The sequence below is a fragment of the Rhincodon typus genome, chromosome 10 (assembly GCF_021869965.1).
Source record: "Rhincodon typus isolate 14 chromosome 10, sRhiTyp1.1, whole genome shotgun sequence".
In the NCBI taxonomy this organism is placed as follows: Eukaryota; Metazoa; Chordata; class Chondrichthyes; order Orectolobiformes; family Rhincodontidae; genus Rhincodon; species Rhincodon typus.
In genome coordinates, this window is record NC_063341.1 from 70776924 (window position 1) to 70801037 (window position 24114).

At 42.5% G+C, this 24114-nt stretch overlaps 1 protein-coding gene across 1 annotated transcript in view; it reads right to left on the reverse strand.

Annotated features, from left to right (window-relative positions):
• Positions 1-24114, reverse strand: part of pigk (phosphatidylinositol glycan anchor biosynthesis, class K) — a 130558-nt gene that overhangs the window by 25877 nt on the left and 80567 nt on the right. Inside the window, exon 9 of the mRNA XM_048601549.1 lies at positions 23733-23808. Within this exon, the coding sequence (XP_048457506.1) occupies positions 23733-23808 (76 nt within the window). The remainder of the gene's footprint in view (positions 1-23732; positions 23809-24114) is intronic.

Below are 24114 nucleotides of genomic sequence, written 5' to 3' on the forward strand. Positions count from 1 at the left end.
TCCTTGCTTCCAGTCTACGTTAGCCATCTCCTCCCTCATCCTATTGTAGTCTCCTTTGTTTAAGCACAGGACCCTGGTATTTAATTTTATCTTCTCACTTTCCATCTGTGTTCTAAGATCAACCATACTCTGATTGCTCCTTCCAAGAGGATCCCTAACTATGTGATCATTAATTATTCCTGTCTCATTACACAGGATCAGATCTAGGATAGCTTGTTCCCTTGTCGGTTCCATCACATACTGTTCAAGAAAACTATCATCAATACATTCAATGAATCCCTCCTGAAGGCTGCCTTGACCGACCTGGTTCGGTGAATCAACATGCAGATTAAAATCCCCCATGATAATTGCTGTACCATTTTTACAGGCAATAGTTATTTCTTTGTTTATTGCCCGCCCCAATGTGATGTTATTATTTCGTGGCCCATCAGTGACTTTTTCTTCTTAGAATTAATAATTTCCACCCAAATAGATTCAACCTTATTCTCCATAGAATCTGTATCATCTCCCACTACTGCTCTGATGTCATCCTTAAAATATCAGAGCTATACCACCCCCCTTACCTTTCTATCTGTCCTTCGGTATAGTCTGATACCCCTGCATATTTAATTCCCAGTCATGACCACCCTGCAACTATGTCTCCATAATGGTTACTAAATCATACTCATTCGCAATGATTTGTGCTGTTAACTTATCTACCTTGTTTTGAATGCTACGAGCATTCAGGTAAAGTGCCTTTATGCTAGTTTTTATACCTTTTTTTGAATTCTAACATTTCCATTAATAATATCTCCTGAGTTTTCCTTCCTTTTAACTTCTTTCATAGTCTTTGATGTAGTTAAACCCAACTGCACACACATTAACCTGCTGCTCTCTTATCTATTTACCATTATACTTCCTGTTTTTTTTCCCCATTCCCTTCCCCCCCATTTCACTGGTTTACAATCCCAGTGACTACCCCATTTATCCTTTTCACTAGAACACTGGTTCAAATCTGTTCAGGTGGAGACAATCCCAACAGTACAGAAACCCTCCTGTTCCAAAACTGATGCCAATGCCCCATGAAATGAAACCCCTCTTTCCCACAACACTCCTTTAGCCACATGTTTACTTCCCTAATTTTCTTATCCCTAAGCCAATTTGCACGTGGCTTGGATAGTAATCTGGAGATTATAACCTTTGAAGGCCTGTTCCTTAATTTCGTTCCTAGTGCTTGATAAACCCCAAACAGGTCCCTCCTTCCCAGCCTTGCCTGTGTTGTCTGTCCCAACGTGGACCACAACAACTGGATCCTCAACCTCCCGCTTCAATATCCTTTCACTAATAATAACGTGTGGATTCAATCAATATTTCTTTCAACTACAAACAAAGATTTACTAGAATTTATAGCCCTGATCAATAGAGAAATTGAGTGAGAGGAGATGTATCGAACTGCTGCAGCCTGTGCTCCTGAATAATAGAACAAAAAACAAATTTTAAAAATTCTGTAGAACTTAATCAACCCATTTGCAGCTTTACTCAGAGACCAAGCCATTCTTTCTAGGAATGTCCAGTCCGATGAAACTGATAGGATTTCATTGACTGAGGGTTACACAGTGAAGACAGGTAAATGGAATCAAGATACTGAGACCCAGGATCGAACCAAATTGTGGAGAAAGACTTCAGTGGTTGAATAGTCTACCCCTGTTCTTATCAATCTACTAGGCTAAGTATATCACAAACAGCCAGCATAAGACATCAGAGCAGGAGTCCATTCAGCCCATCGATTCTGCTTCACTCTTCAACAGAACATGTCTGAGCAGATAATCCTCAATTCCACTTTCCTGTCTTTCCTTTCCTACGGATTAAAACTCTCTCTATCTCAGCCTCTAATGTACTTAACAACCTAACCTCGACAGCCCGCTGAGGTAGAGAATTCCAGAGATTCACCATGCTTTGAGAAGAAATTCCTCCTCCTTATCTCTGTCCTAAATGGGTGACCCCTTATTCTGGTCCTAGACTCTCCCATAAGGGGAAACAACCTTTGTGCACATATCCTGTCAAGCCCCTGAGAATCTTGTATATTTCAATAAGGTCACCAAGGCACAGACTGCAATACTCTCAACTAACAGAAGAGGAGGCACAATGCACACCATGTACTTCGATAGAATTTGTTTAGTAACAGAATAAATTGTCTCAAGATGATAATAAACCATGTAGAACCACGTATGAGGACAGGTGAACAAAAGTTCAGTCAAAGAAGTGATTCAGAGCTGGGAAGAAAGCAGGAAGGTATCAATGGGTTGGCCAATAGATGGAGAAGTGGCAAATGTAATCCATTCCAGAGAAAAGTGATGCAATACACATTTGGGAAGAGTAAATCGTAAGATACTGAGAACTGTAGAGGAACACAGAGATCTTGAGAATGTGCAACCACAGAACACCGAGCTTTAGAAAGCATATAGGGTACACTCCTTTACTTGTCAAGGTCCAGAATATACAGAGGTGAGAGTAGCCGGCATCGAAAAGGTCTGAAAAGTCTTTGTGATGACAATCATGTAAAGATTATAATGCAAAGCAGCAAAGTCACTCCAGTGAGATGAGCTGAAAATTATAGCACTTTTTATGTGAAATACAAATGCTTCGAAGCCACTTCAAATGGATGAAATTATCAGATTTCAACTGGGTAGAAGCATTAGTATCCCCATTGTTTACCTTCTATCACCGTCAAGGCTGTGAATCACTGCACTTGCATAAAATCACCAAGGCGTCCTCAGCATTTCAAAATGTCAGATTTTCATGCAGCTAATGCATGTAATACTGGACAAAGTTCACACCAAGAACAGACATGACCTTGCTGATTTATGTACATCAGAAGCAGGGAAGCTTCAGTTAGAGGGCAAGGTAGCAACACCCAGGAGCTAAAACTGCCATGTGAAAGGTCTCTTTTCATCACCGATGAAGGGAAGGTGATTCAGCGGCCGTCATTTAAAGCGGCTCATGATGCCATCCTATCTTAGGTCCTCGAGATTTTCTCCTAAATTTGGATTCTAAATGCAACTCCCAATTTACGACAATAGCCTAAGACTGGATTCATCTCAGATTTAAACTGCTTGATGCAACGGAATCGGGAATCAGGCAGGCATAAAAGCAATTATCACACCTAATAACAGTTTAACACTTCGTGTCAGTTAGGACAGGAAGGTAATGGTGAAGCCATAATGTCACTGGATTAATCATCATCAAATCGCAGGCTAATGTCCTGGTGTTGTCAGTTCTAATCTCAATACGGCAGATCAGTTCAATAAAATCTGGTTAAAGGTTAACTTAGTGGTGACCAAGTTTCGACTGTTCCAATACACTTCAGGGAAGGAAATTTGCCATCCTAGCCTGGTCTAGCCAACATGCGACTCCAGACCCTCAACAATGCGGTTAGCTCTTAAGTGCCCTCAGAAATAGCTCAGCAAAGCATTCAGGCTATTAAATACAGGAAATGAACACATAAGAAAAGAGCTACTGCTTAATTCTTCTCATTTGCCATTGCCACTACTGGTTTGTTTGGATGAAAGTAGCAGTTGAGATCTCAAAGGCCCAGCAACCTGCCCACGAGCCTCAAGTCAGCATGTTCGTTCCCAGGTTTGATTGCTTATTTCTGTTAGCTTCACAAACTTACTTGAAATATGCTGCAGCCTCAGATGGTGCAACGCTGAGGGAATGAGGGCAGCTATATTCTCCAACAGTGTGTCACCCCTCAGTAACAACTGTAACTATCATCGGCCCCATCATTGACCCATTACTTTCAAAAGACGCAAGATCCTCTGAAACACAGGGAGAGCTCCCAGGGGTTGCCAAAGCAATTCTTGACATGTTCCAACTTTCAACCACAGGGAGGTCTGAGCTTCCAGAGTGACAGCCATCCCAGTACCAAGCCACTAGCCCTGACCGCCCACTGGCACAGACCTCACCCACCAAGCTCCCTGCCTGGTACAGACCCCCATCCCAACGTTGCCTGACAGAAACCCCAGCCCTTTTTCATCTGGTAGATACTCCCACCCCTGGCCTGTTACAAACCCCAGCCCAAGATTCTGCCTCTGAAGGTATAGTAAGATCGGGAGAGAGGGGCAGACTGTGATGGAAGGAGCAGCTCTGCCTTGCAGTGTTTGCTGACTCTCCAATCACTGATCTGTGCTCAGCTCCCATTCTCAAGATCTGAAGATTTGAAAAGGTGATGCCAATGGTAGAATTCCAAAACCCCAATGTCAGAAATCCGCCATTTGGTGGAAAAATCTTATCCATAAATCTAAGGCTAGAACTGTGTAAAAACACTAGTTAGAACACAGCTAGAGCACTGTATATAATTCTGATTCTGCAAACTGTATTACACGAAGGATGTGAACAAGAGATGGTACAAAGGAGATTTGAGAGGATCTTACAAACATACAAACCAGGAGCAGAGTTAGGCCAATCAACCCCTCAAGCCTGCTCCATTCAATAATGGCTGATCTGATTGTAACCTCAAATCCACATTCCTGCCTTTCTTGATAACCTTTCACCCCGTGCTTAACAGAAGTCTACCTAAATCTGGGTCAAAAAATCTGCTTTGACAGACATCTTTGTGTCTTATTCGGTCACAGGTAAGGTTCCAGAGGACTGGAGAATGGCCCATGTTGTTCCATTGTTTAAGGAGAGTAGCTGGGATAATCCAGGAAATGACAGACCTATGAGCCTCATGTCAGTGGTAGGGTAATTATTGGAAAAGATTCTCAGGGACAAGATCTACATGCTTTTAGAAGCAAATGGACTTATCAGGTGATAAACAGCATGGTTTTGTGCAGAGGAGGTCATGCCTCACTAACTTGGTTGAGTTTTTCTGAGGAGATGACGAAGATGATTGATGAGGAAAAAGCGGTTGATGTTGTCTACATGGACTTCAGTAAAGCCTTTGACAAAGTCCCTCACGGCAGACTGATACAAAAGGTGAAGTCACATGGTATCAGGGGTGAGCTGGCAAGATGGGTATGAGGAGGCAATAGCCTAGCGGTATTATCACTGGACCACTAATCCAGAGACATAGATAACATTCTGGGGACCAGGGTTCAAATCCCACCACAGCAGATGGTGGGGCTTGAATTCAATAAAATTCTGGAATTAAGAATCTAATGATGACCTTGGAATCCATTGTCAATTGTCAGGAAAAACCCAGCTGGCTCATTAATTCCCTTTAGGGAAGGAAACTGCCATCCTTACCTTTTTTGGCCTACATGTGACTCCAGACCCACAGTAACACGGTTGGCTCTTAACTATCCTTCTGGGCAATAAATGCTGCCTAGCCAGCTACACCTTCTCTGTATAAATCGGAAGGGGTGAATGAAAAAAGAAAAAAAAAGAGAACTGGCTTAGTCTTATGAGACAGAGGAAGGCAGTGGAAGGATGCTTCTCAGAATGGAGGGCTATGGCTAGTGGTGTTCCACAGGGATCAGAGCTGTGACCTCTGTTGTTTGTGATCAACGTAAATGATTTGGAGGAAAATGTAGCTGGTCTAATTAGTAAGTTTGCAGACAATACAAAGATTGGTGGAGTTGTGGGTAGTGAGGAGGATTGTCAGAGGATACAGCAGGATAGAGCATGGTCAGAAAAATGGCAGATGGAGTTTAATCCAGACAAATGTGAGGTGATGCATTTTAGAAGATCAAGTACAGTTGGAAATTATACAGTGAATGGCAAAACCCTTGGAGGAGTATTGATATGCAGAGGGATCTGGGTGTGCAGATCACTGAAGGAGACAGTGCAGATGGATAAGGTAGTAAAAAAGGCCTATGGCATGCTTGCCTTCATTGGAAGGGGCATTGAGAATAAGGATAGCCAAGTTACACTGCAGCTTTATAGAACTTTAGTTGGGCTACACTTGGAATATTGCATACAGTTCTAGTCACCACACTACCAGAAGGATGTAGATGCTTTGGACAGGATACAGAAAAGGTTTACCAGGATTTTGCCTGGTATGGGGGATTTTAGCTCTGAAGAAAGGTTGGATAGACTGGTTTGTTTTCAATGGAACGCAGGAGGCCGAGAGGCAACCTGATATAAGTTTATAAGATTGTGAATAGCATGGATAGAGTGGAAAGTATGATGCTTTTTCCCAGGGTGGGGGGGTCAATTACTAGGGTACACAGGTTCAAGGTGCAGGGGAGGGAAGTTTAAAAGAGATGTGCAAGGCAAGTTTTTCACATAAAGGGTGGTGAGTGCCTGGAACGTGCTGCCAGAGGAGGTGGTGGAAGCAGACACCATAGCAGCATTCAAGAAGCACCTGGACGAATACATGAATAGGAAGGGAATAGAGGGATATGGATCCTGTAAGTGAAGACAGTTTTAGTATGGAAGGGCAAAATGTGTCAGCACAGGTTTGGAGGGTCGAAGGGCCTGTTTCTGTGCTGTATTGTTCTTTGTTCTAAATCAGGAGCAGAGATAGGCCATACAGACCCCCAAGCCTGCTCCATTCAATAACAGCTGATCTGATTGTCAATTCAAATCCACATTCCTGCCTAATCCTGACAACCTTTCAAACCCTTGTTTAACAGAAGTCTACCCACCACTGGCTCAGAAAAATTTAAAGACTGTGCTTTCACCATCCTTTCAGGAAGGGAATTCCATGACCCTCAGGAAACATTTCACCTCATTTCTGCTTTAAAAAAGACGCCTGATTTTTAAACAGTGAGCCTCACTTGTAGATTCGTAAACGCCGTCAGGAACGGAGAATTTTAGCTACAAGAAAAGATTGGCTACACTGGAGTTGATTTCTTTACAACAAGGGTAGGCTGTGGGAAATTTAATGGGAGGTTTATAAAGTTATAAACGGCCCCAATAGAGTGGATAGGAAGAACCTATTTCCCTTAGCAGAGAGATTATTAATCATGGAAAATAGAGATAAAATAATTGGCAGAAGGATTAGAGGATGGTGGGTCTGGAACTCATTACTGAAAGATGACAGAGGCACAAAATTTTATCCCACTCACGTAACACTTGGATAAGGACTTGATCTATAGCAACTGATAGGGTTACATGTAGGTTTAGGCCAGGTAACTCTATCAGGTGTCACCAACATGATGAGCTGAATGATTTCTCCTACATCATAAAAGTACACTTCTGTGTTTTAAAGAGTGATTTTAAGGAGGACGTATGCACCGACACTCAGTAGCAGCAGTTTGTACCATCTACAATATGCACTACAGAAACTTACCAAGGCTCCTCAGACAGCATCTTCCAAACCAACAACCACTTCCATCAAGAAGGACAAGGGCAGCAGATACATGGGAACACCATCCCCTGCAAAGTGTCCTCCATGCCACTCACCATCCTGACTTGAAAATATAATCGCAGTTCCTTCACTGTCAGTGGGTCAAAATCCTGGAATGCTCTCCCTAACAGCATTGTGGGGATATTTACACCAACTGGACTGCAGTGATTTAAGCAGGCAGTTCACACCATCTTCTCCTGGTCCACCCATGTTGACGCTACGGTCAAGAAAACACAATGCCTCTACTTCCTCAGGAGGCTAACGAAATTCGGCATGTCCATGAAGACTCTTATCGATTTTACAGATGCACCATAGAAAGCGTTCTATCCACATGCATCACAGCTTCGTATGACAACAGCTCTGCCCAGGACAATAAGAAATTACAGAGAGTTGTGAATACATCCCATTCCATTCCATCACGCAAGTCAGCCTTCCATCCATTGATTCAATCTCGACTTCTTGCTGCCTCGGGAAGGCAGCCAACATCAAAGACCCCTCCCACCCTGGTTATAATCTCTTCCAACCTCATCTGTCCGGCAGAAGATACAAAAGCTTAAACATGTACCAACAGATTCAAGAACAGCTTCTTCCCTGCTGTTATCAGACCTCTGAATGGATCTCTCAAATTTTAAACTTAGTGTTGATCTTGCTTTGTGTACCTTCTCTGCATCTGTAATATTGTATTCCTCGCTCTGTTCTATAACCCTTATGCCCTTTATATGGTACAATCTGCCTGTACTGCACGCAACACAAAACTTTTTACTGTACCTAAGTACGTGTGACAATAATAAATCAAATCAAATCAAATCAAATCTCAAGGGCAACTAAATGCTGGTTGAACCAGTGAGGTCCACAACTCATGAATGAGCAAAAAAAGTATTGGACAAAAGTGAAATACTGTGGACACTGGAAATCTAGATTAAAACAAAGTGCTGGAGAAACTCAGCAGGTCTGGCAGCATCTGTGGAGACAGAAACACAGTTAATGTTTTCAGTCCCATATAACTCTTCTTCAGGAGAAAATCTTGGGGTGCATGCAAGGCTAGACGTGGAAAAATGCGGGAATCAGAGGGCCACATTGCTGAAAGAGGTCACAGGATATATTCAGGACAGAGGCCTTAGACAGATAAGAACAGAAGGTCGAGAATTTTTAATCAGTGGCATTAATAGACCAGGAACAGAATTTAGGTCATCACTGTTTAGTTCTTTCCCCTTTGATCAACCAGTACAGTGAAACTAATTACATATACTAAGTACTCAAGTCAAGACATGTCAAGAACCAACTCCTTCCCATCGTGTTTTTTCTTAAATGCAATCTGACCACAACTGTAAACATTAATTAACATACTTCTCTCAGCCCACTGAGCCTGAGCTTCATGTTTCTGAACTAATCAGTGATCAAACTTCTACAATTAAAAATAAACATCACTTCATTTCACACTTCCTTTAGTCTTCTCGCCTTTTCAAAATCCTTTAAAGCCAAACAGTGGAAGGACTATCCTCTCCTGTGGCTTGTTAGTTCAAGCACGATATATATCCGACTAGAGATATATCTCATCTGAATTATACACGTACTCTATATTAAAAGATCCCAAGGCACTATTTCAGAAAAGCAGTGAATTCTGCCCAAATCCTGGCCATCATTTATTACTCAGTCACCATTACGAGAAACAGATTACTAGGCGATTTATCTCAATGGTGCTTGTAGGACTTGATGTGTACAAAATGGTCACTGTTTCTGTCTGTATAATGAGTTCAAAAAGTAATTCAATCACTGTGAACATTGGAGACATCTTGAATGCTACAGAAGGGTTAACTGTGTGTGTTCTTTTGGGTAAATTACTCAAATCATTAGACGTCACCATATTGAACATTACAATTTTATCAAATGTACAGTAACTGAACATGCATCCAAGAGAACCAGTATTAACAAAAAAACCTTGAGAGCGGGATATGGGTGTCTCTGGCTGGGCCAGCATTTATTGCCCATCCTTAGTTGCCCTTGAGAAGGTGGTGGTGAGCTGTCTTCTTGAACTGCTGCAGTCCATGGGCTGTAGGTTGACCCACAATTCCCTTAGGAAGAGAATTCCAGGATTCTGACTCAGCAACACTGAAGGAACGGCAAGATATTTCCAAGTCAGGATGGTGGGTGGCTTGACGAGGAACTTGCAGGTGGTGGCGTTCCCATGCATCTGCAAATCCTGTCCTTCTAGATGGAAGTGTGGTCCTAAGTTTAGAAAGTGCTGGCTAAGGACCTTTGGTGAATTTCTGTAGTGCATCTTGTAGACAGTAGCAGTAGTGTGCACTGAGTGTCGGTGGTAGAGTGTTTGAAATCTTGTGGATGTGTTGCCAATCAAACAGACTGCTTTGGCTGGATAGCGTCAAACTTCGAGTGTTGTTGGAGCTGCATTCATCCAGAAAAGTGGGGAGTATTCCATCACACTCCTGACTTGTGCCTTGTAGGTGTTAGCCATGATTTAGGGATTCAAGTGCAGGATTGCTAGCCTTTGACCTGTTCTCGTAGTCGCTATACTTATGATGGGTCCAATTGAGTTTCTGGTCAATGGTAACCCTTGGGATGCTGATAGCAGGGCATTCAGTGATGGTAACACCAATGAATGTCAAGGGTAAGTAAATAGATTCTCTCTGATTGGAGGTGGTCAATCAGTTAGAGGACACAAAAGATACCTTATAAAAGCAAGATTATTGTTGCTTTCTGGGTAAAAGTATAAATTGTTTTGTGCATTCAAGAGCTGCACAGTCAAAAACAATTAAACAATTCTTTAAATAAAGATTCCCATGGAGCTCCCAGCAGACAAAAGCTGCCAGCACATCAAATAATAAGTGGTATACAGGAGGAAAACCGAAATATTAAGCCAAGGAAACATACCTAAACAGGGCAGCATTAACTATCAGGAGAGATTCATTTTATTCAAAGAATGGGAAACATTTGGAACAGTTCACCAGAAGTGAGTAATTGAGGTGAAATAATTAAAGATATTCAAAGACAGCTGGACGCTGTGAGTCAGCACAGTGCTATTAAGGTGTACAAAACCTCCTGTAGCATCAATCACCTGCAGCTAAGCCACAATCCCTTGTGCCAGAATTCCCCAAGTCTCTCTATTTCCTATCTGGCTCTATATCTTTAAAACTGTTATTAGCTCTTCAGCCAGGCAATCATCTCTCATTATTCTCTTACTTCAATGTCCATTCCTTTTATTGCTTTTCTTTTCTCTCCTCCCTCTGAATAGCATTTTGCGGCATTTTCTAACTTGACTGGAGCTCCTGTAAAGTTCTTGTAAAGGACTGTATGAACATTGTGCTATTTAAATCATGGATGTTCCTTGTTCAAGCCACTCACTTGTGCACCAGCTTATCTGTGTAGCAAAGTGAAGTTGAAGGTTATTAGATTAGCTATGACCTTCATCAATGAATGGCGAAGCAGATTCAATGGGCTCATTAGCCTAATTCTTTTCCTCCCTTTGGTCTTACGCACTGTCATGGGTGTCACATGAGGAGTTGGACTTTGCTGCCCTTTTCTCTCCAATGCCCCACTGTCCCTCTTCTACCCCCCAAAACCTCACCACCACTGAAGAATTTTAGGGGAGGAGATGGCCTAGTGGTAATATCGCTGGACTGTTAATCCAGAGACCCAGATAATGTTCTGGGGACCTGGGTTCAAATCCCGCCAGAGCAGAATTTTCATTCAAAAAATATCTGGAATTAAGAGTCTAATGATGACCGTGAATCCATTGTTGGTTGTTAGAAAATTCCATCTGCTTCACTAATGTCCTTTAGGGAAGGAAACTGCCATCCTTACCTGGTCTGGCCTACATGTGACTCCAGATCCACAGCAATGTGGTTGACTCTTAACTGCCTTCTGGGCAATTAGGGATGGGCAATAAATGCTGCCCGGCCAGCGACGCCCTCATCCCGTGAATGAATAAAGGAAAAAAAAATTACCATTGAGGGATGTGGGACGTAATGACTCAACATCTTCCAAGAGAAAATGCTGACATTCTGGGTACGTCTAATTCATGATTTGTTAATCAAGCCGGCCCAGAAGAAAGGAAACATGAATACCAGGTTTTTGAGAAGTACAAATCAGCAGAAGCACCTTGGTTCCATAAAAATAAATCCTTGAAAGTGGCAGGACACATTGATGAGTTAAGTTGCCAAGTGTACAAGGTGCTCGGTTTATAAATAGAGACACAGAATAAAAGTGTAAAGAGACCACAGTAGTACTTTAAGGTTACTGGTAACCGCTCCCCTAGAGTATCTTAAGTTCATACGATATCAGGGCAGAATTAGGCCATGCGGCCCATCAAAGTCTGCTCCGCCATTCGATCATGACTGATATGCTCCTCACCCCCAGTTTCCTGCCTTCTCTCAACACATTCCTCCCTTCAACACATTATCAATTAAAAATCTAATTCCTGCTTAAATTTACTCACTGTCCCAGCATCCACCGCACTTTGTGGTAGCAAATTCCACAGATTCACAACCCTTTGGGTGTAGTTTCTCCTCAACTCTGTTTTAAATTTACTACCATTTATCCTAAGACTATGACCTCTCATCCTAGAATGCCCCACAGAGGAAGCATCTGGTCTGTGTCTATTTTATCTATACCTTTTATCATCTTGAATACCTCAATTTGATCTCTCTTCATTCTCCTAAATTCCAGAGAGCATAGGCCTAAACTGTTCAATCTCTCTTCATACGACAAATCTCTGGGATCAATCTAGTGAACCTTTTCTGAACTGCCTCCAACGCCACTACATCTTTCCTCAAATAAGGAGGCCAAAACTGCGCACAACACTCCAGCTGTGGTTTGACCAATGCCTTGTATAGTTGTAACAATATGTCCTTCCCTTTATATTCCATTCCTTTAGCTATAAAAGCCAATATTCTATTTGTTTTCTTTATTATCTGCTGTACCTGCACACTAGTTTTCCGTGGACAAGGACATCCAGATCCCTCTGCACCAGAATACCACGAAGTCTCTCCCCATTTAGATAGTAGGTCGCCTTCCCATTTTTCCGACCAAAATGCATGACCTCACACTTATCCACATTAAACTCCATCCGCCACATTTTGGCCCACTCTCCTAACCTATCTATATCCATTTGCAAGGTTCTTATTTCCTCATTGCAATTTATGGTGCCGCCTATTTTCTGTGTCTTCCGCAAATGTGGTTATGGACCCCTCTGTCCATGTATCTAAGTCATTAAAGTAGATCGTAAATAGCTGGGGTCCAAGGAGTGAACCCTCTGGTACCCCACTTGTTACTGCTTGCCATCCAGAAAGTGCTTCTTATGGTCCTATAATCACTAAGGGAATCAAAAGCAATGAAGGTAATGGCAGGAAAGTGGAGTTCAGCTTTATCAGATCAGTCATGATCTCATTGAATGGCAGAGAAGATCTGATGGGCCAAATGGCCTAATTCTGTACTTATGTCTTATGGCATTAGTATCATGGGCATTACTGGGCACCACATTTTGGGAAAGATGTAACCACTATGTGTACGGAAGAGGTTAAGTTCCGAGAAGAGATGCTAAAGGGAAACTAAATACAGGCTTTCAACGTGATGAGAGGTACTGATAGAGTAAACAAAGGACAAACATTCTCTCTGTCGAGTGCATGGAGAGCTAGAAGTCATCGATTCAGAATCATTGGAAAGAAATTACAAGGGGATCCGGAACATTATACCAAAAGGTTGGAGCTGATTCCATAAATACTGACAGGCACTTGAAGCTGAGAAACCTTCTGGATCAGAGAAAGCAGGAATGGGCAAATAAGCACCAATGTTCTTTCAAAGAGCTGGCACAATTATGATGGGTCAAATGACCTCCCTGTGTGCTGTATATTTGTACAATTTATGATTCTGGAGAGCCAATATCTCCAATTCTGCTACTCACAATGGCGGGAAAATACATCACAAGCCTTCTGTTCCACAAGATGACTCCAGGGTGCATTTTCAACTGAGACAAAACAAAGCCCGAGGTGATTTCATACACAGTTGAATACTTATAAATCTTTTCACCGTCAGTGATATCTAACTGCACAGGCTTTCATGCATAATAACTTTTAAAACCAGCCCCAAGCTATGCTAATGACAAATGTGAATGTAATTTGCTGCTAAAATCCGAATGCGATATGAAACCAAAGTTGCGATCCTAGTCTATCATTAAGAAAATGAAAAGGTATTATTTCACAGTTGACAATTTAATAGTAATTATCTTTTTTTCTCTTGTTAAGCTACTACTGCCCATGGCAGTGTTAGAAATTGGCAGTTAATTGCAATATAATTAGCTATTTAGACGAAAGCTACATTCTGACACAGTAAACCCCATTCTTTTTAACCTGCTGACAACTTCAATTGAAATCTGCACACTATCGAGGAATAAATGAAGAGGCTGAACTTGGGGTCATCTTCTGCAGGTATTCCAGTCCTAACTGTGCCCTTAATATGAATGAAACCCACATGATCCACCAGACTGTGGGTGCAGGACAAGGCTTTACACGAATTTGCAGCTGTACAGGATATTAGTTAGGCCACTTTTGGAATTACTGCATTCGATTCTGGTCTCCCTGCTTTAAGAAAGATGTTCTGAAACTCAAAAGGGTTCAGAAAGATTTACAAGGATGTTGCCAGGATTGGAGGGATTGAGATATAGGGAGAGGCTGAACAGGCTAGGGATATTTTCCCTGGAACATCAGACGCTAAGGGGTGAACTTATAAAGGTTAATAAAATCATGAGGGGCATGAATAGGGTGCACAGCCAAGTTCTTTTCCCCATGATAGGGGAGTCCAAAACTAGAGGGCAGAGGTTTAAAGGTGAGAGGGAAAAGATTTAAAAAAGACCTAAGGGGCAATTTTTCATGCAAGGGTGGTGTGTGTATGGAAGAACTGCCAGAAGTGGTGGAGGTTGGTACAATTACAACATTTAAAAGGTGTCCAGACAGGTATATGAATAGGAATGGTTTAGAGGGATATGGGCCAAATACTGGCAAATAGGACTAGATTAATTTAGGATATCTGGTCAGCATGGATGAGTTGGACCAAAAGGTCTATTTCCATGCTCTATATCTTTAAGTAAACAAATGGATATGTTTATTGTGCATTTCTTTCTTATATTTCTCTGCAGCATCCCTGATTTCCTTTGCCTGACCATTGGAGACTGTACATTCAGCTGTCTGCAGTGCTAAAGGTTTGGAATTCCCTCCCTATACCTCTATCTTTAGCTCCCTCCTCCTTTAAGTCTTAAAATCTACCTGCAGTAAATAAGGGCTTATGGGATTGGTGATAACATATTAGCATGGATAGAGGATTGGCTTATGGATAGAAAAACAGGATTAGCAATAAGTGGATCATTTTCAAGTTGCCAGGCTCTCTAAATAGTGCTAGTGTCTCAGCTATTTAGAAAATATATCAACAATTTGTGAGAAGAGGGGTAATGCAATCAAGTTTGTTGACAGTACAAAGCTAAGTGGGAAAGTCAACTGAGAGGATGGCACAAAGAGACTGCGAAGAGATAGAGGCAGGTTAAATGAGTGAACGAAAGGTGGCAGATGGAGTAAATATGGGCTCACGCACTTTGGTGGGAAGAACTGAAAAGCTGAATTCATTTCAAATACAACACGCTAGAAAATGTTGGTAAAGAGGACCTGATCAGGTGTTTTCCAGAACTCTGCGGGAAGCTAGGGAAGATATTGCTGGGCTCCTTGTTGAGATATTGTATCAACAGCCCTGGCTGAGGTGCGAGAAGACTGGAGGTTGGTTAATGTGGTGCCATTATTTGAGAAAGGCTGCAAGGAAAAGCCAGAGAGCTATAGACCAGTGAACCTGACATCAGTGGTGGGTAAGTTGCTGGAGGGGATTCTGAGGGACGGGATTTACATGCATCTGGAAAGGCAAAAGCTGATCAAGGACAGTCAACATGGCTTTGTGTGTGGGAAATTGTGTCTCACTAACTTGATTGAGTTTTTTGAAGAAGTGACAAAAAAGATTGATGAAGGCAGAGCTGTTAATGTTGTCTATATTGACTTTAGCAAAGCATTCAACAAAGTTCCGCACTAGAAAGGTTAGATCGCATGGACCTAGTCAATGGGATATAAAATTGGCTTGAAGGTAGGAGACAGAGGGCGGTGGTGGAGGGTTGCTTTTCAGACTGCAGGCCTGTGACCAGCGGTGTGCCACAAGGATCGGTGCTGCTGCTTTTTGTCTTTTACATAAATGATTTGGATGTGAATATAGAAGATATGGTTAGTAAGTTTGCAGATGACACCAAAATAGTTAGTGTGGTGGACAATGAAGAAGATTATTGCAGAGTACAATGGGCCCTTGATTAGATGGGACAATGGGGCAAGGAGGGACAGATGGAGTTTAATTTAGATAAAAAAAACTTCTGAGGAAGGATCACCTGAGCCAAAACTTTAACTCTATTCTTTCCTTCACAGATGCTGCCAGACCTGCTGAGCTTTTCCAGCAACTTTGTTTTTGTTCTTAACTTAGATAAATGTGAGGTGCTGCATTTTGGCAAGGCAAACCAAGGCAGGACTTATACACTTAATGGTAAGGGTGTATTGTCAAACACAGAGAGCTAGGGGTGCAGGTGCATGGTTCCTTGAAAGTGGATTTGCAGCTTGACAGGGTGGTGAAGGTGATGTTTGGTAAACTTACCTTTATTGGTCAGTGCATCGAGTATAGGAGTTGGAATGCCATGTTGCGGCTGTACAGGACATTGGTTAGGCTGCTTTTAGAATACTGCATTCAATTCTGGTCGTCCTTTTATGAGAAGGATGTCGTTAAACTTGAGAAGGTTCAGAAAAGACTTACAAGTATGTTGCCGGGGTTGCAGGGTTTGACCTCCAAGAAGACGCTGAAAAGGCTGGGGCTATTTTCCCTGCAGCATCGGAGGCTGAGGGATGACCTTTTAAAGGTTTATAATATCATGAAGGGCATGGATAGGATGAATAGACAAGGTCTTTTTCCTAGGATGGAGGAGCCCAAAACTAGAGGGCATAGATTTAATGTGGGAGGGGAAAGATTTAAAAGGGAACTGAGGGGCAGTTTTTTCATGCAGGGGGTGGTGCGTGTATGGAATGAGCTGCCAGATGAAGTGGTGGAGGCTGGCACAGTTACAACATTTAAAAGGCATCTGGATAGATATATGAATACGAGGGGTTTAGAGGGATATGGGCCAAATGCTGTCAAATGGGACTAGGTCAGATTGCAATGTCTGGTCAGCATGGTTAGGTTGGACAGAGGGTCTGTTTCTGTGCTGTTGGACTCTTATGATTGCATGAAAGATCCTGCACTTCCATAGCACCTGTAGCAACCCAAGATGTCCCAGAAATCTTCAAAGGCAGTCAATAAGTTGCCTTTAAAGTGTATTCACCGTTATAATGCAGGAAACACAGCAGCCATAGAAAATGTCACACAGCTCCATCAGTTTCTATTATTGATGAATTCACATTAATGCAATGAACTGAAAGTAAGATGGAAGGAAACCTTCAGCCCTGAGGTGCCATGGAATGCAATTATATTCAACTGTCAAAACAGTCCCCAAATCTTATTAAATTCATTCACCCCTTCCGATTTATACAGAGAGAATTCCCTGAAGGCATAATTTCAGACTGTTACCCAACCATTACTGAAGGAAAGACTGCCTTCTCTTAATATTAAAAATATTTTTAGCAGAAGACAGGAAAGGATTAGCTGAATTAGGAACTTGGGGAAAGTTAAATAACTCTTGGGGGAGGGTACCTGACATCCCTAAAACACAATCTGGATGATTAAATGTGATCAACTATCAGGAGTGCACACAAAGAATTTATTACATTTTCCATGCTTTCCCAAGTACTTGTACTCTTGATGCAACTCGAAAGTAAGGAGGCGAAAGGTTCTCTCAGCAATTCCACAGGTCTCAGATAGAATGAAGGTGATTTTTGTTTTAAACGTTCATCATGGAATGCAGGCATCACTGACTGGTCAATCCCTGACAAGATGGTGGCGAGCCACCATCTTGAACCACTGCAGTTCCCATGCCATAGGTACACCCACAGTGCAGTTCAGAAGAGACTTCCAAGACTTTGACCCAATGACAGTGAAGGCAGTGATTTGGCTCAGAATCAGAATGGTGTGTTACTTGGACAGGGACTTACAGGTGGATATTCATCGAATGCTCTCATATTTCGAGGTGCCAGAGGTCACAGTTTGGAAGGTGCTGTTGCAGGAGCCTGGCTGAGCTGCTGCAGTTCACCTTACAGATGGTACGCATTGCTTACCCCTTAGTCTTCGGATTTTTTTTATTCATTACTGGGATAAGAGTGTCGCTGGCTAGGCTAGCATTTATTGCCCATCCCGGAATACCGAGAGTTAAGAGTCACAGTGCTGCGGGTCTGGAGTCACTTGTAGGCCAGACCAGGTAAGGATGGCAGCTTCCTTCCCTAAAGGACATTAGTGAACCAGATGGGTTTTTTCCAACAATTGACAATGGATTGATAGTCATCATTAGACTCTTCATTCCAGATTTTCTTTTTTACTGAACTCAAATTCCACCAAAACATTACCTGGATCTCTGGATTAACAGTCCAGAAATAATATCACTAGGCCACAGGAACCATGAGAAACTTGCAAGTGGTGACAATCCCATCCATTAACTGCCCTCATCCTTCTAATTGGGAGAGGTTGCAAGTTTGGAAGGAGGAATCGTGGAGAATTGATGCAGTGCATCCTATACATGGTACACATTGATGCCACCATATGTCAGTAGTGAATGGAATGAATGTTGAAGGTAGTAACAACAGATAATCCCTACTTTGGCAATGGAGACTACAATGTAATGATTATGATTGACGAATGCTCATCATTTACAAAACGTATCTTTTCTTCTCTCATTGCTTTTTACCGGATGAATAATCCTGTTAACACAAACAACAGCAGAAATTGCTCGAAAAAGTCAGCAGGTCTGGCAGCATCTGTGGAGAGAAAGCAGAGTTAACGTTTCAGGTCCAGTAATCCTTCAGAATGTTAATTCTGCTTGATGCTGACTTTTTCCAGCAATTTCTGTTTCGTTGCTGATTTCTAGCATCTGCAGCTCTTTTGTTTTTGTTTAATAATCCCACTATACTTGGCAGACTTTTATTTCAACTATAGTTTCTGTTATGAGTTCAAAAACTCAGTTTGCTGTAAAATATGGGTCAGGCCAGGCCACCAATTTGTGCAGAGCAACCTCACACAATGTGAAAACAATCAGATAATCTGTTTTTAGTCAGAACACCTGCGGATTAGAAAGAGAAACATAAAATCCTAAAAATATTCAGTAGATCAGGCAATATCTGTGGGCAGGGAAGCAGAATTAATGTTTCAAGTCCATGACATTTCATTGGAACTCAAAAGCACTGCCACAGCTGCTGAGTATTTCCTGTAAATTCTGCTTTTATGAGTGTGTTTTTGGTGTTGGATGTGGGATAAGTACTGGTCAAGCCAGTTCATTAAATATACTCAAGAGAGAGCTGGATGTGACCCCTGCGGCTAAAGGGATCTAGGAGAATGGAGAAAAAACAGGAGTGGGATACTAAAATTGCACTATCAGCCATGATCATACTGAATGGTGGTGGAGGCTTGAAGGGCCTACTCCTGCACCTATTTTCTATGTTTCTAGACTAGACTTTGTGATTCACTGTAAGAGAATTCCCACACAATACAGATCACTCTTTTTATAGCAGGCATGCTGTACAATTTGCCAGATACAAGTGTTGGCTGATAAAATGGGTTAATGCTATATGACAATGTTAGCATCACGGTTTATGATACAAGCTTTACTAGCAGGAAAAACAGGAAACTTTCCTCTTGGAATTCAATTTTCTGCCCTTGTCCTTCAAGGTGGTGGAGGGCAAGGATTTGGAAGGCACTGTCGAAGGAGCTTTGGAGAGTTGCTGTGGTACATCTTGTAAACGGCACACACTGTTGTCACTGTGTACCTGTGGTGGAGGGAGTGAATGCTTAAGAAATGTTTGAGTTAGCTGCTGTGAGATGACAATGAAACAGCAGCTAACATTCCAAAGCATCCCAAATTGATAGGGTTGTAAAGAAGGCGTACGGTGTGTTGGCTTTCATTGGCGAGGGAATTGTGTTTAAGAGCCATGAGATTATGCTGCAGCTCTATGAAACTCTGGTTGGACCACACTTGGAATATTGTGTTCAGTTCTGGTCATCTCATTATAGGAAGGATGTGTAAGCTTTAGAGAGGGTGCAGAGGAGATTTACCAGGATGCTGCCTGGACTGGAGGGCAGGTCTTATGAGGAATGGTTGAGGGAGCTGGTGCTTTTTTTCATTGGAGCGAAGAAGGATGAGAGGTGACTTGAAAGAGGTGTACAAGATGAGAGGCATAGATAGAGTGGATAGTCAAAGACATTTTCCCAGGGCGGAAATGACTATTACAAGGGGGCATAATTTTAAGGTGATTGGAAGAAGGTGTAGGGGAGATGTCAGAGGTAGGTTCTTCACACCGAGAGTGGTGGGTGTGTGGAATGCGGTGCCGGCAGTGGTAGTGGAGTCAGAAATTTTAGAGACTTTTAAGCGACTCTTGGATAGGCACATGGAGGATAGTAAAATGTAGGGTATGCAGGGTAGATTGATCTTAGTAGGATAATAGGTCAGCATAACATTGGACCGAAGGGCCTGTGCTGTGATGTACTGTTCTATGTTCTAGCATTTAATTGGCTGTAAGAGACTTTGGGATATCCTATGTTCTTGTTTCATTTCTTTATCACTTGTGGGATGTGGGTGTCACTTTTATTGCCTGTCTCTAGTTGCCCTTGACAAGGTGGTGGTGAGCTGCCTTCTTGAACCACTGCAGTCTACCTTGTGGTTGACCCACAATGCCATTAGGGAGGGAATTCAAGGATTTTGACCCAGCGTCACAGAAGGACCATGACATATTTCCAAGTCCGAATGGTGAGTGGCTTGGAGGGGAACTGGCAAGGGGTGATGTTCCCATGTATCTGCTGCCCTTCTCCTTCTAGATGCAAGTGGCCATGGGTTTGGAAGGTGCTGTCTAATGATTGTTGGTGAAATTCTGCAGTGCATCTTGTAGATAATATGTACTGCCAGTGGTGGAAGGATTGGATGTTTGTGGATGTGATGCCAATCAAGCAGTCTGCTTTGTCCTGGATGGTGTCAAATCTCTTGAGTATTGTTAGAGCTGCACTCATCCAGCCAAGCAGGGAGTATTCCCTCACTCTCCTAACTTGCTTTGCGGGGGCGGGGGCAGGGGGTGGGGGGGGGATGGGCAGTGTGGGGGTGGGGTGTCAGGAGGTGGGTAACTTGCTACAGGATTCCTAGCCACTGACCTGCTCTTGTGGCCACTGTATTGATGTGGCGAGTCCAGTTGAGTTTCTGGTCAATGGTAACCCCTGGATGTTGATAATGCGTGATTCAGTGATGGTATTCCATCGCACTCCTGACTTTGTGCCTTGTAGATGGTGGACTAGACTTCATAAAATAAAACATGCTGCAAACATTCTTCCCTTTTCAAAGAAAAATGCTACCTCTGAACCATTAAAGCTCTGCAGTTACTGCATGCGGTAGGATTGACTATCAAACAAGCTCTAAACTTGATGAATCTGATCCATTCTGGCTGACTTATGAAATCCTGATGCCAGACTGTAGCGATGGCCATTTCTGCCCACGACAACCAGCAACTTTGATTTTTGTTGTTCATGCAGATGGTTATCTCGTAGTGGTCTATACAAATGGCTGCCAGCTGCACTATTAAACTAATGAGATAGCGGGACAATGTTTAAGGATAATATTAATTGCAAGAAGTGCCGTCAACCCAAAGCTCAACAACCTGTTTCGTAAGCATCCTCCAGTCAAACCCACTTTAACGAGCTTGTACATCAGAAAGCCCCAGTGAGGTGCAGATTCTCTGGCTGCTTTTTAAGATTGCGGACGCGAAGTTGCATCTTTGACACTGGGTTGCCGTAACACTGTTTAATGCCACCTCCAATTCCCTGTGTGACACTGCAACAGTAGCAGTGAGAATGCTATACTGCGTGGCTGTGCAATTCATTACTATCTTCATTCCTGCCTTTGAAAATATATTGACAACTTGCCTGGTCTGCTGTTCATTTCATTTACCAGATGATCCAGCCGTGAACAGTGAATTTTAAGCAAGTGGCATCTTGGAGCGGGTTGGGTCATCGGAATCTGAGAACCTCTGGGACTTTCTGTCACACAAGATGTATCAGATTTTCAATCGTCCATTGGCTGGGCACATAAATTATTTTCCTGGCGGTGAAACGGTCAATCAAAGACCTGGAGAAGGCTGGAATCAACAGCTTCAAGCCAAAACAAGAGATTCAACACATACTTTACATCAAACTATACCAATTTTGTGGGCAGTAAAAACCTTTATCTGTCCTTGACACCACTGTCTCGAAAGAAAGAAAGCACCTTGACACATCTCTCAGCAATAGCCCAGAGCAACTTCAACTACAGTGAATTGCTGCAAAGTGCAGTGACTGCTCTTATGTGATCAAATCCCTCAATTCTCCACAAAAATCCTTGCAATTCTTTCCTAACCTTATTCTGCAACACTTGTCAGATAGAGTCACAGAGTCATACAGCATGGAAATAGACCCTTTGGTCCAACTCATCCATGCTGACCAAGTCTCCTAAACTAAACTAGTCCCATTTGCCTGCATGTAGGCCATTTCCCTCTAAACCTTTCCTATTCATGTACCTGTCCAAATGGCTTTTAAGTATTGTAACTGTACCTGCACTTACCACTTTCTCTGCCTGTTCATTCCACATATGAACCACCCTCCGTGTGAAATTGTTGCCTGTCTGGTCCCTTTTAAATCTTTCTCCTCTCACCTTAAAAGTAGGTCCTCTAGTTTTGAGCTCACCTGCCCTGAGAGAAAAAAGACCTCTGCAATTCACCTTATTTATGTCCCTCATGGTTTTATAAACCTCTACAAGATCACCTCTTCATTTCCTACACTCCAGTGAAAGAAGTCCCAGCCTATCCAGCCTCTCCTTATAAGTAAAACCCTAGCATCCTGGCAAATCTTTTCTACGCCTTGTTCAATTTGACTATGAGCCTGGCATCCCTTGGTCCCCTAACCTGCAGAAGCAATATTGCACTCACTGGTAACTGTTTCTTTAAAAATACATTCTGATTGATCTGCAGCTAGGCAATTTCTGTTTGGTAATTTAATTGACAATAGTAAACTGTGTATCAGGGCAACCCTGTGTCAAACTTGCAACCTTGCTTTTGGAAGCTTTAAGAGCAGCCAGCACATGCTGCACCTGCTTGGGGCTGCTGACTGGCTATAGGTTAAAAGGCACTCTATTAATTTGACTGGAAGCTGCTTATTAAACAGATCTTTGAGCCTTTGGCACGTTTGCAATTTATATGACCTTAGACAATGCCCCATGACCTAACAGCATTTAAAGCTGACAGCTTTTTATTCCCCGACCTAACAATCGCTTTATATATTGGAGGTGTATCTTACACCAATGCATTGTCCAATATGTTTCAATCGTATCTAACGGTGACTGTGCTGATGGTACAGGTGGCAAAAATTCCTCAGAAGCAAATGCCCACAAACAGTGAACAAACACACTATCTGTGTTGATGGAGAGCAGGAATGTTGGGTCATGGAACCGGGATGAATTCCGGCTCTGCCTCAAACGGCAGCAACAACATCTTGGTGTCAGCGATGAAATACCATCTCTGCAGGTCACAGCAAGTCACAGGTTCAAGCCCCACTCTCAGACACCTGAGCACATCACCTCAGGGTGACTTTCCAGAAGAGCCACATACACAAGATGTTCAAGGTAGATGGACACCAACCCCTGGCCCTTTCTGGAAGGAGAACCAGGGAGTTATCACCAATGCCCTGGTGGCAGATTCACTTTCAGTTAGGAAACACAGCAGAGGTGCTGGAAAAGGCCAGTCTACACAACTGTATCAACGACTGCAGGCAGATCAAGAGGGATGAGATGGGATAACTCATCAGTCGCACATGAAGTCTTCAATGACGTTGTTTAAGGCACTGCTTCACTGCTGCAGCAGAAATGTGATTGGACGGACTCCAAACACAATTGCAGGAAAGATAGAGACAGTTTTGGTAGGTTACATCACATTCTACAACTCTACAGAAGAAAGAGAGGTTGGAGATGGGGGAATGGGAGTTGATTTTTAAAAGTCCTCCCAGACCAGTGGAAAACAAAGACAAGACCCACTGTTCAGGTCCATCTTTGCATCCACTGTGCAAAAAGAAAAGAAAATCACGTATAAATATGATATTTTGAACTCAGTGTCACAAACATCCAGGGCAAGTGTATGCATAACGTGCTGAAATAGAATTCGCTTGAGAAACAGATGGGCCCTGGAGTTAAATCAACTGCTACAACATTCAAACAGTGAAGGTTGAATCATACCTGATGAATTATCTGTGCCACAGCAAGTTGATCCACATATTTCAGCACTGGAGCTGTCTGGCTTTCTGTTAAGTAGCTGAAAATAAACGCAGGAATGTTACAAACAATTTGTTAGCAAATTGCTGCAGCAATCAAAGCCCAAAGTTTTAAAACATAAACAATCCTAAATGGAGTCCCAAGTTTGAACAATCTCCAGTTAGTCCCCAGTCAGCACTGCCCAAACACAAAACAGTCAAAATCAGGACTGGAGCTCAAACAGAGCAATACGACATGGGATAGGAAAATTGCGGTACAGGCATAATTTTGTGTAGCAAAGTGGGATCTTTACTCTGCATCTAGAAGTTTCGGGTGGGGTAGATGGACATGCCCTCTTTTTCTGATG